Here is a 14,854-nt window from a genome sequence, read left to right on the forward strand (position 1 = left end):
CTGTTTTGTGCTAAGGTGGCGTCACAAACAAATCCGGTGACTACCCGTATGCACTTTGCGTCAAGATCATTGACGCGCCCTTCCCCGACGTTCTTCTAAATCCTGGGTGTTTGGATGTGAGGACTGAGTTCGTAATGGCGACTTGAGCTCCCACAAGGCCGCGCGCCATGGAAACCACTCTATCATTCGCGCAGAGCACCGTCCCGGGAGAGCGCATGTTTCCGCGTTGGCCAATACGAAAGTAACGCAGGGCCCGTTGTTCACCCTGCCGTGAATGGACCAATGGAAAGCTCTGGAGGACCGGAAGGAGTCTGGTCCTCCTGCCAATCAGAGCTCCCCCATTGTTTGAATGCGGAAGTTGGAGAAGGGCTTCTGAAGCTGCCTGTTCCTGCTCAGTCAAGCCGCTGCTGCTCCTCTCCCTTTGAGTGAAGATTGAGTTTCACCCCCCTCCAGGCTTCAGCTTCCTCCAGCATCTGTGAGCACAGCACTCTCCTTTTCTCATCATCTTTTGCATTTCCCCTGCTGAGGATCAGTTGGTTGACTTTCATCAACTAAAGGGAATTGAATCCAGGGAGGGTACAGACTCTGGAAAGGGTCATGCAGGGCTTTCTTTCTCACTTAGACATTGACATCATTCCCTTTCTCAGAGTGACACAGTTATCGGTCTTGCTAAAAAGATGGCTTCTTTCCCAAGATTCGCAATTAAAAGTGCGGTTTCTCCAAGGGATGGCGGCTATTTAAGGGGACAGTAAATTAATAGAGGACAGAGATAATAGCTGGATTTGTTATCTGTTCTGGTGAAGAAGAATCACCAGACTCGAGAGGTTAACTCTTCTTTATTCCTACAGATGCTGCAAGACCTGCTGAGTTTCACTAACAATTTGTCTTTTAGTTACTGTCAGGTCCATGTACTTTATATATTTATTGTAATAATGTACTTGTATTATCATTCTTACATTTTTTTGCTGTATTATATATTTGTGTTGTGTTTTACAGTTCAGAAATAATTCATTCGGTAGCTCGTGACCGTATTAACTCTGTACAGCAATCCAGTCACGGCCATTTACCTTTTACATCCTTATAGCCCAGCTGTTTTCGTCTGATTTCAGTTTCAGATTATTATTCAGATTGTGTCCACCGTCAGGGAAGTGAAGTTCCAGGACATGGCCACTCATTGCACATCTCACCTCTATCCCGAGCTCCCTGATAGAGTACTGTATATGTTGGAGTTTTACTCTACAATGTATACAGAGGTGATCAGCCTGTAGGATGATTTACAGGCGTCTGCATTGATGACAGGAAGAAGTTGGCAGATTCTGTCAATCAGGTTGACGGCACTTAGAGGAAAATGGAGTACAGCTGATTGAGAATGGAGGGAGAGTAGGTGTAATGGATATTTCCAGCTTTTGTAGAATGATAGAACAATCCACAGAGGCTAAAGTTGTCTGTTCTCCATTTCTGTTCTGGTCTGTCTGTGATAACTGTTGCAAACTCCTTTTACAGGATGTTTGAAGGAGAGGATTTGCAGACAGAATTTTCAAACCAAATGCAACATCAATATCTGTTCGGGATTTTAAGATCATCAGCCTTTGGATGCAGAGGTCAAGTGTTTGCTTGTGCTGTCAGCTGCAGAAAGTTCTGGACTGCTGAATAACTGGAAAAGCACAGAAACAAACTCACGCGTGCAAGTGGGAGTGTTCCAGTGCACAGACTGTGGAGAGTTTTAATCCCTTACTTATTCTGGGAAAAGTTGCAATGCTATTCACATCGGGGAAGAGACTGTCCAGGGGCTCTGTGGGTGGATGTCATTGTGGCTGATCATCAAACCTGGAGAAACAAGGACACCTATGCCATGGAGAAACCATGGAAATGTTGGGTCTGTGGGAAGGGATTTAGTTTCTCATCTGCATTGGAAACGCATCGAAATGTTCACACCGGGGAGAGGCCTTTCACCTGCTCCATGTGCGGGAAGGGTTTCACTCAGTCCTCCAGCTTGCTGAAACACCAGCGGGTCCACACCGGGGAGAAGCCGTTCACCTGCTCCGTGTGCGGGAAGGGCTTCACCCAGTCGTCCAACCTGCTGAGGCACCAGCAAGTCCACACGGGGGAGAGGCCGTTCGCCTGCTCGGAGTGCGGGAAGGCGTTCACGCAGGCGTCCAACCTGCTGAGGCACCAGCGCGACCACACGGGCGAGAGGCCCTTCACCTGCTCCGAGTGCGGGAAGGGCTTCACCCAGTCGTCGCATCTCCTCAACCACAGGCGGGTCCACACCGGTGAGAGGCCGTTCACCTGCTCCGAATGCGGGAAGACGTTCACCCAGGCGTCCAACCTGCTGATGCACCAGCGCGCTCACAGTGGGGAGAGGCCATTTACCTGCTCCGTGTGTGACAAGGGTTTTAATGACTCTTCCACCCTTCTGAGGCACCAGAGGATCCACACAGGGGAGAAGCCATTCACCTGCTGTCAGTGTGGGAAGGCGTTCATTCATTCGTCTAACCTACTGCGACACCAGAGAGGGCACAAGTGATGGCGTTGGGGGTGGGGATTGGATTCAGCTGTGAGTTGCATCCAGGACTGACCCATTTTCGTTCCGACATCGGGAGGGGGCCGGAGGGTTTTCCTTTCGGTTCAGGCCATTCAGCCCATCGGGTCCACACCGACCCTCCGAAGAGCCTCCCCTCCTTACCCCGTCCCTGTAACCCCGCGTTTCCCATGGCTAACCCCACCTAGTCTGCACATTGCTGGACGGGCACTATGGGGCAGCTTAGCACTGGGGAGGGGATGGCCTAATGGTATCGTGGCTGGACTGTTAATCCAGAGACCCTGAAAATGTTCCAGGAAGCTGGAATCGAATCCCACCACAAGCAGATGGTGGAATTTGAATTCAGTGAATATCTGGAATTTAGATATTAATTCCAGTACCAATTGTCAGGAAAAACCCATCTGGTTCACTAAAAGCCCTTTGGGGAAGGAAACTGCTGTCCTCACCTGGTCTGGCCTACATGTGACTCCAGACCTACAGCAATGTGTTTGACTCTGATCTGCCCCCTGGGCAATTAGGGATGGGCAGTAAATGCTGATCTAGCCAGTAACACCCTCATCCTGTGAATGAATAAAGACAGTCCACCCTAGCCTGCACATCTTTGGACTGTGGGAGGAAACCGGAGCACCCGGAGGAAACCCATGCAGACACGGGGAGAATGTGCAAACTCCACACAGACAGTTGCCCGAGACTGGAATCGAACCTGGGTCCCTGGAGCTGTGAGGCTGCAGTGCTAACCACTGAGCCACCGTGCTGCCTGCTTTGAGCCCAGGGCTGCACATTTCCACTGAAATGATGCACAGAAGCTGAGGAGGGGTATATATTTCATCCTGGGTGGGAGACAGCATTCTCCCTCCTGCAATTAGCCAGTCTAAAATAAATGCATTTGTACATTTTGTGCAAAAGGAAGAACAATATGGATTGGGACAATGAGGGCTTGGAATGAAATAATACTCCGTGGGAGCTACCAGCAAGATGGGACTGGGGTGAAGGTAGAGCTGGAAAATCTTTCACGTTCGTGCTTCGTCTGTGACTTGAAGCTGTTTGTGTGTAACTGCGAGCTCTTGACACTCATTCAGGAGGAGAAAAGGTCGAGTGGACGTGACCCCACGCAGGGCTGGAAGTGAACTGGAGAATGACAGAGGGAATCTGAATGAGAGTCAGTGTGAGAACTGCTCTCCCCCTTTCAGGGTCCTTGGCACCGGCTTTGTCAGTCGGAAACATCGATTCTCTCTGTGTCTCTCTCTCTCTCTCTCACACACACACACACTCACACACACACTCACACTGTCTCTCTCTCTCTTACACTCACACACACTCACTGTCTCTCTCGCTCTCTCTCTCGCGCTCTCTCTCTCTCTCTCTCTCTCTCGCTCTCGCTCTCTCTCTCACACACACACTCACACTGTCTCTCTCTCTCTCACACACACACACACTCACTGTCTCTCTCTCTCTCACACACACACACACACACACACACACACACACACACACACACACACTCACTGTCTCTCTCTCTCTCACACACACACACACACACACACACACACACACACACACACACACACACACACACACACACCCCCGCTCCCGCCCCCTCCCACGCTCCTTCTCTCTCAATTGAGAAATTCAAGTTTGTTAAAAGGGGAAAGGTCTACTGAACAATGTTAAGATGGCAACTTTGACATCTCTCTGCGAGTAACCAGTCAGGGGGAGTGTGACCCTCTCTGGCACTTCCAGTGACTACAATTCTGGTGGAGTTCCTTGGCACGTGGCCCTCTGGAGGCTTCGAGAGTTGAGCAAGGAAGACCTTCTGCTCCCCAAAGTGACCATGACCTCCTGCCCTGTAACAGCTCCGTTCGGCTCTGCTCTCCCTGCCACAGAAACGATGTCGGGAAACTTGAAGCTTGAAAGGGCTCAGAGAAGATTTACAAAGTGGTTGCCGGGGTTGGAGGGTTTGGGCTAAGGGGAGAGGCTGAATAGGCTGGAGCTGTTTACCCTGGCGCGTCACAGGCTGAGGGCTGATTTATAGAAGTTTATAAAATTAGGAGGGGCATGGATGGGGTGAATAGACAGAGTCTTTTCCCCCAGGGTAGGGGAGGTAAAAACTAGAGGGGCATAGGTTTATGGTGAGAGGGGGAAGATTTAAAAGGGAGATAAGGGGCAATGTTTTCACGCAGAGGGTGGTGCGTGTATGGAATGAGCTGCCAGAGGAAGTGGTGGGGGCTGGTACAGTTACAACATTTAAATGGTGTCTGGCTGGTACATGAATAGAAAGGGTTTAGAAGGATAGGGGCCAAATGCTGGCAAATGGGACCAGATCAGATTGGGATGTCTAGTTATTGTGGACAAGTTGGACTCAAGGTCCTGTGTCCATGCTGTATGGCTCTGAACCACAATGAAGACTTGAAAACTGGCTACTCCTGGTAAATGGGACCAGATTAATTTATGATATCTGGTTGGCATGGACAAGTTGGGCCGAAATGTCTGCTTCCGTGCTGTACATCTGTATGACACTCATTGTTTATCTTGGTTACTGGATCAATTTAACTGGATCCCCAATTATTTAAAACAGGGATCCTCACTGTCTCAGACTGGAGTATGGTCAAACTGCTTCAGACCAGCTCTTTATCTGATTCTATACAATCCATTTCCAAACGTTCAGACTAATCAGAGCCATACAGCAGGGACAACTGTCTGCAACTTGTCCACAAAGACAATCTGGTCTAGTCCCACTTCTTACATTTGGCCCCTACCCCTCAAAATACTTCCTACTCATGTCCTCATCCCAATACCTTTTAAATGCTGTAACTGTACCAGCCTCCACCACTTCCTGTGGCAGCTCGTTCCTTACACACACCACCCTCTGTGTGAAAAAGTTACCCCTCTGGTCTCTTTTTAGATCTTTTCCCCTCTCTGACCTTAAACCTATGCCCCTCTAGTTTTGGGCTCCCCTACCCCAGGGAGAAAAGCCCTTGGCTATCCACCCTATCCATGCCCCTCATGATGTTATAAACCTCTGTCGCCCAAGAGTCCCAACCTATCCAGCCTCTCCCTATAACCAAAACCCTCCAATCCCCATTGGTCTTAAGCATACATTGTTCGTATGCACGCTTTGACAGCAAATAAAGCACAGCCTTTCTAATGTAACGAATGATCCATTACTGAGTGATTAATTGTAACTGAATTAAACTTCATTCCTGTGGCTGACTGGTAAGCAAATGATCTTTTATGCGTTCGGTTAATAAAGGATACAGTGGCTCGGAAGACAGCATTTTGTTTGGATTGAGCAATCAGACTTACTTTTGAACAAACACAAATTGTTGGAGAAATTGAGCAGGTCTGGAGCATCTGCGGAGAGAGAAAACAGAGTTACTGACCTCTTTTTCAGAACAGAAAGCGGCTGTGAAAAGGACCTGCAGCTCTGAAGAAGGGATGTTACCTCTGTTTCTGTCTTCAGACACTGCCTGACCTGCTAAGTTTCTCCAGCAATTTCTACTTGTTTATTTCAGATTTCCAGCCACCACAGTTCTTTGTTTTGTTACACTATATTCAGAATTCATCTCTGAATCATCATGGTGTATGACTGGCTTTTAATATGAACCATGCAAAAAACTATATATCGGAGTTTACAATGGTTCCTTGCTCTCACTACTAGGTCCTTGTAAAGATTGGGGTGGGGGGGGGCTCTTATAGAAACTTGTAAAATTATGAAGGGAATAGATAAGATTCATAGAATTCCTACAGTGTGGAAGTAGGCCCTTTGGCTCAACAAATCCACACTGAACCACACAGCATCCCACCCAGACTCATTCCCCCTACGACCCACCTAACCTGAACACTACGGGCAATTTAGCATGGTCAGTCCACCCTAATCTGCACATCTTTGGGCTGTGGGAGGAAACCCACGCAGACACAGTGAGAATGTGAAAACTCCACTCAGGCAGTCGCCCGAGGGTGGAGTCAAGCCTGGGCCCCTGGCCTAGTGAGGCGGCAGTGCTAACCACTGAGCTACCTGTGCCAGGGAGGATGTTTCCACTGAAGGTCGAAACTTAAACTTCTGGGGCATAGCTTCAAAATAAGGGGAGAAGATTCAGGACTGAGTTGAGGAGCAACTTCTTCAACCAAAGGGTTGTGAATCCGTGGAATTCCCTTCCCAGTGAAGCAGTTGAGGCTACTTCGTTGGATGCTTTTAAGGCAAAGATAGATTTTTGAGCAGTAAAGGGATTAAGGGTAATGGTGAGCAGGTGGGTTAGTGGAGCTGAGTCCATGAAGAGATCAGCCATGATCTTATTGAATGGCAGAGCAGGCTCGAGGGGGCCAGATGGCCTACGGCTGCCCCCGGTGCGTATGTGAAGATGGTGAGATGAAGAGGTTTTCAAACTAAATGTGATAACTCTACAGTTTGTGACATTATGACAGTGATTACATTTGAAAGTACTGCATTGGCTGTTAAATGCTTGTGGTCATGCAAATTACTATAGAAATGTTCTTAATATATATTTATATTTTAAAATTTTCCCACAGTGGTATGTTCACTCGGCACCTGCAACAAAGCCATTAAAAGTGTACAATACACTGACCTTCGGTGCGATTTTGTTGGTATTTTCTGACCAACCTGCTCAGAAATGTTTATTACACATCTCGGGAACAGATGGGACTCTAAATCAGTCCTCCTGGCGGACAATCAGGGATACTACCGTGCCACAACAGCCCTTTGGCACCTTGCTGTGGGCTCTGTGAGAATCTAAACGCATCGGGTGCTGACTTTTAAGACCTGTGAAACACTACAAAAGACCAGTGCAAATAAAAAAAAATGATTCCGACAGCGTCATCCAGCTTGGAAATGGAGCCTTCGTCCCAGCCAGGCTATGCCGGCCATAATCCCAAACTAAACCAGCCCCCACCTGCCTGTTCCTGGCCCATATCCCTCCAAACCTTTCCTATTCATGTACCTGTCTAAATCTTTTAAACATTGTAACTGGACCCAGATCCACCACTTCGTCAGGAAGTTCAGTCCACACACATGGACCATTGTCGCTGTAAAAAACTAATTATCCCCATGCCTTTTTCTTTCATATCTTTCTGCTCTCACCTGAAAAATACGCCCCCCCTTGGAAAAAGACACCAGCCATTCACCTTATTCACATTTATAAACCTCTATAAGGTCACCCCTCAACCTCCTGCACTCCAGTGAAAAGAGCCCCAGCCTCTCCTTAGAACTCAAACCCTCCAATCCCAGCAACTTCCTGGTGAATCTCTTCTGAGCCCCCTTTAGGGAGGAGAATGTTACAGGGCTATGGGATTAAGCAGACAGCTGTTTTGAAGCCACCAGGAGTGTAATGAACCCCCTATTGCGTTTATTTTTATTAACCAGTTCTAACCAACCTGCTCAGTGATACTTATTACGTGTCTCGGGATTAGGTGGGACTTGCAACCCCAGGCATCCGTGGTCCAGGGCAGGGACATGAGCAGGGCACCACGAGAGGGTACCCTCTTTAATGTGAGCAAATAGCGTCTGCCTCAGATGAGGTTGGGAGGACCAAGGAATTGGGAATCCCTTTAAAGGATGCCGGCTCAGAGTGAGCGAAGTAAACCTCCATGGGTAAGCTGATAGAATGGGGCAAGGTGGGACTCACTCTACAGAGGGCTGGTATGAAGTCAGTTGGCCAAATGGCCCCATTCTCTGCCGTAATGAACTGAACATAGGAATTCCAGATGCATCAGCCACAGAGAGGCTGAGGGCTGTACAGCACAGAAACAGACCCTTCAGTTACACTTGTCCATGCTGACCAGAATCCCAAATTAATCTATTCCCATTTGGGAGCGTTTGGCCCATATCCCTCTAAACCCCATTCCTATTCATATACCCGTCCAGGTGCCTTTTAAATGTTGTAACAGTGCCACCTTCTCTGGCTCCTTCCATACACTCACCAGCCTCTGCATGAAAAAGTTTCCCCTATGGTCCCTTTAAAATTTCTCCCCTCTCACCTTCAATCAATGTCCCCTCATTTTGGACTCCCTTACCCTGGGGAACAGACTTTGACCCTTCCAGCAAACTGAAATTCTTCAGCCCTGCTGCTTTTCTCTTGCCTGTCCCAAAAAAAACCTTACTTCTTTCCTTAGATATAGAGCACAAATGTGAGTTACCTTTGATTACTGGCTCGCAGGTAGACAGGGCGGTGTGGGTGGCGTTCGGGGCGCTCGCCTTTATGGGTCAGTGCGTTGAGTACAGGGAGTTGGGAGGGTCATGTTGCGGCTGTACAGGACGTTGGTCAGGGCCACTTTGGGAATACTGCATTCAATCCCAGTCTCCATGCTACAGGAAAGATGTTGTGAAACTTACAAGGGTTCAAAAAAGGATTTATAAGGATGTTGCTGGGGTTGGAAGGTTTGTGCTGGAGGAGAGGCTGAATGCGCTGGGGCTGTTTTCCCTGAAGCATCGGAGGCTGAGGGGGTGACCTTATAGAGGTTTATAAAATCATGAGGGGCATGGACAGGGTGAACAGACACGGTCTTTTCCCCCAGGGTGGAGGAGTTCAAAACCAGAGGACACAGGTTTAAGGTGAGAGGGGAAAGATTTAAAAGGGACCTGAGGGGCAACTTTTTCACACAGAGGGTGGTGTGTGTATGGAATGAGCTGCCGGAGGGAGTGCTGGAGGCTGATACAATTACAGCATTTAAAAGACATCTGGATGGGTACGTGAATAGGAAGGGTTTAGAGGGATAAGGGCCAAATGCTGGCAAATGGGACTAGATTAATTTAGGATTTTGGTCGGCATGGATGAGTTGGACCGAGGGGCCTGTTTCCATGCTGTAAATCTCTGCGAGTAAAATTTCAAAGTAGGGATGTTGGTTAGCTTGTTTTGAACCGGATGGGAACGCCGACAACAATTTGCGATCTCACTTAGGAACAATACAAATCAGGGCTCTGGAGATAGTGTCACACACAAACCCTGGCTCGACCCCATTTGGAGTACTGTGAGCAAATCTGGGCACCATCCCTTAGGAAGGATGTACTAGCCTTGGAGAGAGTGCAATGCAGATTTAGAAGTGTGATCCCTGGACTTCAAGGGTCACATTAGACAAATTAGGACTGTTTTCTCAAGAATTTAGACGGTTAAGGTGTGGTCTGATTGAGGTCTTCGGAGATTCTAGGACTAGGGGTCATAGTCTGAGAATTAGGGTGAGACCATTCAAGAGACATGTTAAGAAAAACATCTATGCACTTATGGTGGGGCAGGCTTAGAACTCTCTTCCACAAAGTAACAATTACTCAGTTGTTAATTTTAAATACAAGATCCATTTTTGTTAAGCAAAGATATTAAGGAATATGGACCAAAAGCAGATTTATGGAGTTATAGAGCACCATGATCTCACTGAATGGTGGAACAGACTCAAAGGGCTGAATGGCCTACTCCTGTTCCTATTACCAGAGCTGAGAGCATTTTAGCCTCAGGAAGGGGTGGCTCAGAGGTTAGCACTGTTGCCTCACTGGGCCAGGATCCAGGCCCCTTTCTTGGGCAACTGTCTCTGTGGGACTTGCGTGTTCTCCCCACATCTCTCCTCTCTTGGTCTACAGATGTGTAAGTTAGCTGGATTGTCTGCGGGAAATGTGGGGTCACTGGGACAGGGTGAGATGCACTTCGGAGGGTTCAATGGATTGCAGATGCCGTGGGCCAAACAGCCTGTGTCTGCATGATGAAATGCTGGGGAGGTTTTCTCTCAAGCAGACTGTGACACTGCCTCCCATAGCAAGTGGTTGAGGTGAACAGTAGGAATATATTTGAGGGGAAGCTGGATAGAGGCATGGGGGAGAAATGAATTGAAGGATGTGCTAATAGGGAAGGTGAAGAGGGGTTGTGGAGGGTCATGTGGCATATAAACACTGACAAGAGACCAGTTGAGCCCACTGCCCTGCCCCTGCAGTGCCTACTGTCTTTATTTGCGGTCTACCTGCAGTGGTAGGAAAGACAAAGCCACTGAGATAGTGTATGCATTGATGTTGATTTTCCAAATCCGCCTAGATTCAGGGAGGTTCCCATTCAATTGCAAAAGTGACCCCTTTATGCAAGAACGGAGAGAGACGGAAGGCAGGAACCTCCAGGCCAATTAGCACAACTTCTGCCATTCGTAAGATGTGAGAAGTTATTGATTAAAAATACTAAAGCAGGGCACTTAGATACAATCGAGGTAATCAGGAATTTGTGCAGGGGAAAACCAAGTTTAACCAAGTTCCCGGAATGCTTTGAGAAAGTAACGTTTGCTGTGGATAATGAGGAGCCAGTGGATCTGCTGTATTTAGACTTGCCAAAAGCAGTTGATTCGATGCCACTTCAACATTTACTGCAGAAAATAAAAGTTCATGCCACAGACAGCAGCAGACTGGCATGGATAGAGGACTGGCAGGCTAATAGGGTACGGGCAGGGGCATAAATGGGTCTTTTCTCAGGTTACAAGACCGAACAAATGGTGTGCCACAGGGATCAGTGCTGGGCCTCAATGGCTTAAAATTTCAATAAATGACTTGGAAATTTACCAGATCTACTGATGATTAAAAATGTCAGTAGGAAAGTGAGCTCTGAAGAGGACCTAGGGTGCTACAGAGAGGTATGGATAGGTTAAGTGAGTAGGAAAAAAATAAAGCAAATGGAGTGTAACATGGGGAAATTGTCCATTTTGAGGAGGAATTTTAAAAAATGATCTAAGTGCTGAGAGATTGTAGAGCTCCTGGATACAAAGGGATCTGCAAATGAATCACAAAAGGCTGGTCTGCAGGTATAACGAGTAATTAGGAAAGCTAATTACAGGAATATTATAATTTGTTGCAAAGGAATTGAATGTAAAAAGTAGAGACAAACACAGAAATTGCAGGAAAAGCTCAGCTTCCTCAGAACTGAGGTCAATTTCCAAGTAATTTTAAGTTGGAAACAGTTGAGGTCCACCACTGATCCCTGTGACACACCATTTGTCAAGATGATAAAAAAAACATTTATGCCCGCACCCTGCTTCCTACTAGCTGGTTCTGAGGAAGGGTTACCGGACCTGAAATGTTAACTCTGATTTCTCTCCACAGATGCTGTCAGACCTGCTGAGCTTTTCCCCCAATTTCTGTTTTTCTTTCTGCTTTACAGCATCTGCCGCTCTTTAGGTTTTAATGCAAAAGTGAGAGGTTTACAATTTCAGTTACGCAGTGTATTCATTGTGACCAGATCTGGAATATATGTACAGTATTGGTCACATTATTTAAGGAAAAAGGCAAAGCAATTCAGAGGAGTTGTGATCCTAATACCTGGAATGGGGGAATGTTAGACGTGTTAAGTTTGCACCTTTTGGAGTTTCAATGAGTACAGAGTGACTTGACAAACAGGTAAGATTCTGAGGGAGCTTGATGGGGTAGATGTGAGCATAAGGTTATCTAAGATTACAAAGAGACCCTGATCAATTAGGTTAATGGGCTGAAGAGTGGCAGATGGAGTTTAATTTGGATAAATGTGAGGTATTCCATTTTGGTACAACAAACAAATACAAGATGAATACAATCAAAAGTAGGGCCTCTGGCAGTGTTGTAGAACAGAGAGACGTAGGGGTTCGGGTACATAATTCTTTGAAGTTTCCATCCCAAAGTGGTTTAAAAGGTGTTTCACACACTTTGCCTTCATTGCTCAAACCATTGAGTACAGAGGTTGGGATGTTATGTTGAGGTTATCCAGGATGTTGATGAGGCCTCTTCTGGAGTATTGTGTCCAGTTCTGGTCTCCCTCTTAGAAGAAGGAGATTATTAAGCTGGGCAGAGTTCACAAGAGATTTATCAGGAGGTTGCCAGAAATTTGGGTTTGGGGAATGCTTTCCAACAGTCTGTACATTTCCAAAACGTCCCACATTTCAGCATAGTGTGATTGTCGTTGAGTCTCTCCAGGTTCAATGATGTTGAGGTTAGTTGGCTCGCCGAGCTGGTTTGTTGTCCCACAGATGTTTCATTACCATGCTGGGTAACATCCTCAGTGCAGCCTCTGATAATGCATCGGTGTGTTTTCCCGCCTGGTTTTTAAACTGTGGGGTCTGTTGCCTCACTTCCGGGTTTCCTCCGTAGTGGAATGTATATGGCGTCGAGTTCAATGTGTTTATTAATAGCCTGCTTCGTGGAGTGCCATGCTTCCAGGAATTCTCGTACTTGTCTCTGCCTAGCCTGTCCCAGGGTCTTGGTGTTGTCTCAGTCGAAGCCGTGGTTCTCCTTCTCCATGTGGATTGAGATGAGTGAGTATTGGCCGTGTCTTTTTGTAGCCAGTTGCTGTTCATGTACTCTTGTTGTTAGCTTCCTTCCTGTCTGTCCAATGTAGTGTTTCTCACAGTCTCCGCAGGGGATCTTGTAGATGACATCGGTCCTGTCCATGGCAGGGGAGTGGTCTTTAGTTCGGGTGAGCACTTGTCACGGGGTTGATGTGGGTTTGTGTGTCACTTTGATGCCCAGTGACTGTAGGAGTCTTGTGGTGAGTTCCGACGTGTTCCTGATGTAGGTTGGTGTGATGAGTGTGTTGGGGAGTGTAGAATCTTTCTGATGCTGTTCCTGTAGGCATCTCCTGACCCAGTTCTTTGGATATCCGTTATCCTGGAATACCTGGAAGTGATAACCAACCTCATCATCCACAGCCCGAGCTACAGATTTACTCCCAAACCTTAGTTCGATGATGGGTTGAAGCCACAAACACACACAGGACATGTGTACAAACCCTCCTGCTAGGAAAAGCAGGATGTGTTTTCAGACTGTAGACCTGGTTATTCGCTTTTTCCCACAGTCAGTTCTCTGGAGCACTAGTTTGACTTTCAGCTTTTCTGGTCACAAAGTGGTGCCTCACATCATTTGTCACAAACAGACATCCCATGGGCCGAGAAAAGCTGAGAATCCCGGAACGTAGTTGGGGACGAGTGTGGGATGATCAAGCTATGTCTGACCTAGCGCTGACTGAAGCAGAGACAGGGAGACAGTGGCGGAGAGGAGTTTGTGGGAGCTGGAGGTGAGACAGTGGCACTGGATGTAAACAGAATGACACCAACTACAAAGGAAGGAGATGGTGCCTGGAATGAAGGAGGATAAAATGCAGCAGCGTGTGTGCCCCCTGAGGGTGTGCACTGATGCTGGTCCCTGGTCTATCCTGTGCAAAGTGCTGTCCTTCCAAACGGGAGTGGGACAGTCTCCTGCTGGGTATCCACTGTTCCAGGGGCGGGCTGAGGGACTGCGCGTGTGCAGTGGGGCAGGCGATGCCGTCACAAAGGGCCGCGACACGGTTCACCAATGGAAAGCCTTGGAGGACCGGAAGGCATCTGGTCCTCCTGCCAATCAGATCTCCCCTATTGTCTGAACGCGGAAGCTGGACAATGAGCTTCTGAAGCTGCCCAGCAAAGCTGCTGCTCCTCTCCCTTTGAGTGAAGATTGAGTTTCACCCCCCTCCAGGCTGCAGCTTCCTCCAGCATCTGTGAGCACAGCACTCTCCTTTTCTCACCCACACCCCTTCCCATCTCTACCCTCACTCTGGGCTTGGATTTGTTGCTTTGTAGTGACTGGAGGGAAAGGAAGTGACTCCAGGGAAGGGGCAGACTGTGGAAAAGGTTGGTCTGAAAGATATTGGTATCCTTTGTTCTGATAGTTCTTTTCCTAATGGTCTCAATTAATGGAGTGGTTTTGCTACCATTTAATAGGCTGATATAGTTATCCATTGGTAATACAGAACTTGAATATTGCTGAATAAAGGGCCATGCTGATGGAGATTTTTCTCTTGAACTCATCAGACCGATGGCAGGCAAGAATACCAAATCCGAAAGAGACCAATAAGCTTTCTTGCACCAGAAACCAGAGTGAGATTTTTATCCTTTGGAGATATTCTCGAGATTGGGTTTTGGATTTTCAGGAGCTCCGTTTTCAATTGCGCTAAATCCTTTCTTTGATGATACCGTCACACAGGCAGTCCTGTGTCCTGCGTTTGTGTTGAATTTTTAAAAATATTTTCTTCAAAATAGTCGACTAGCATGAGTAGGAAAGATTATGGTCAAACGTATCATTAATACTTTAACCTGAAATCTATATCAAATGAGCAATCTTGAACCAAGCAACGTAGATTGCAGAAAAGGGGCCTCTCATTTAAGATTGAGGTGAAAGTTTATTCTGTCAGTGGGTGGTCCATGTAGTACTCTTCCTCAGTGTGTAGTGGGGGCTGGAGCGTTTAAAATATTCAAGGGTGGGCATTCAATAGAGTTGCGGAGGCTTAGGGGAGAAAGGCAGGATGGTGGAGCTAATGGCCACAGCAGAGCAGTCTA

At 47.4% G+C, this 14,854-nt stretch overlaps 1 protein-coding gene across 4 annotated transcripts in view; it reads left to right on the forward strand.

Moving 5' to 3' along the window:
* Positions 1–14,854, forward strand: part of LOC132205980 (zinc finger protein 135-like) — a 29,789-nt gene that overhangs the window by 10,886 nt on the left and 4,049 nt on the right. Inside the window, exon 3 of one of the 4 annotated variants that reach the window (XR_009443148.1) lies at positions 1,504–1,767. Coding sequence is in view for 1 of the 4 variants with exons in the window: in XM_059641759.1 (XP_059497742.1) it covers positions 1,859–2,527 (669 nt within the window). In the remaining 3 variants the exon portion in view is untranslated. Of the gene's footprint in view, positions 1–1,503; positions 1,768–1,858; positions 14,150–14,854 lie in introns of those variants that run through there. The other 3 variants (XM_059641759.1, XM_048524561.2, XM_059641758.1) reach the window with 3 other exon arrangements.

This window comes from Stegostoma tigrinum, chromosome 43, assembly GCF_030684315.1.
Source record: "Stegostoma tigrinum isolate sSteTig4 chromosome 43, sSteTig4.hap1, whole genome shotgun sequence".
NCBI classification, from domain to species: domain Eukaryota; kingdom Metazoa; phylum Chordata; class Chondrichthyes; order Orectolobiformes; family Stegostomatidae; genus Stegostoma; species Stegostoma tigrinum.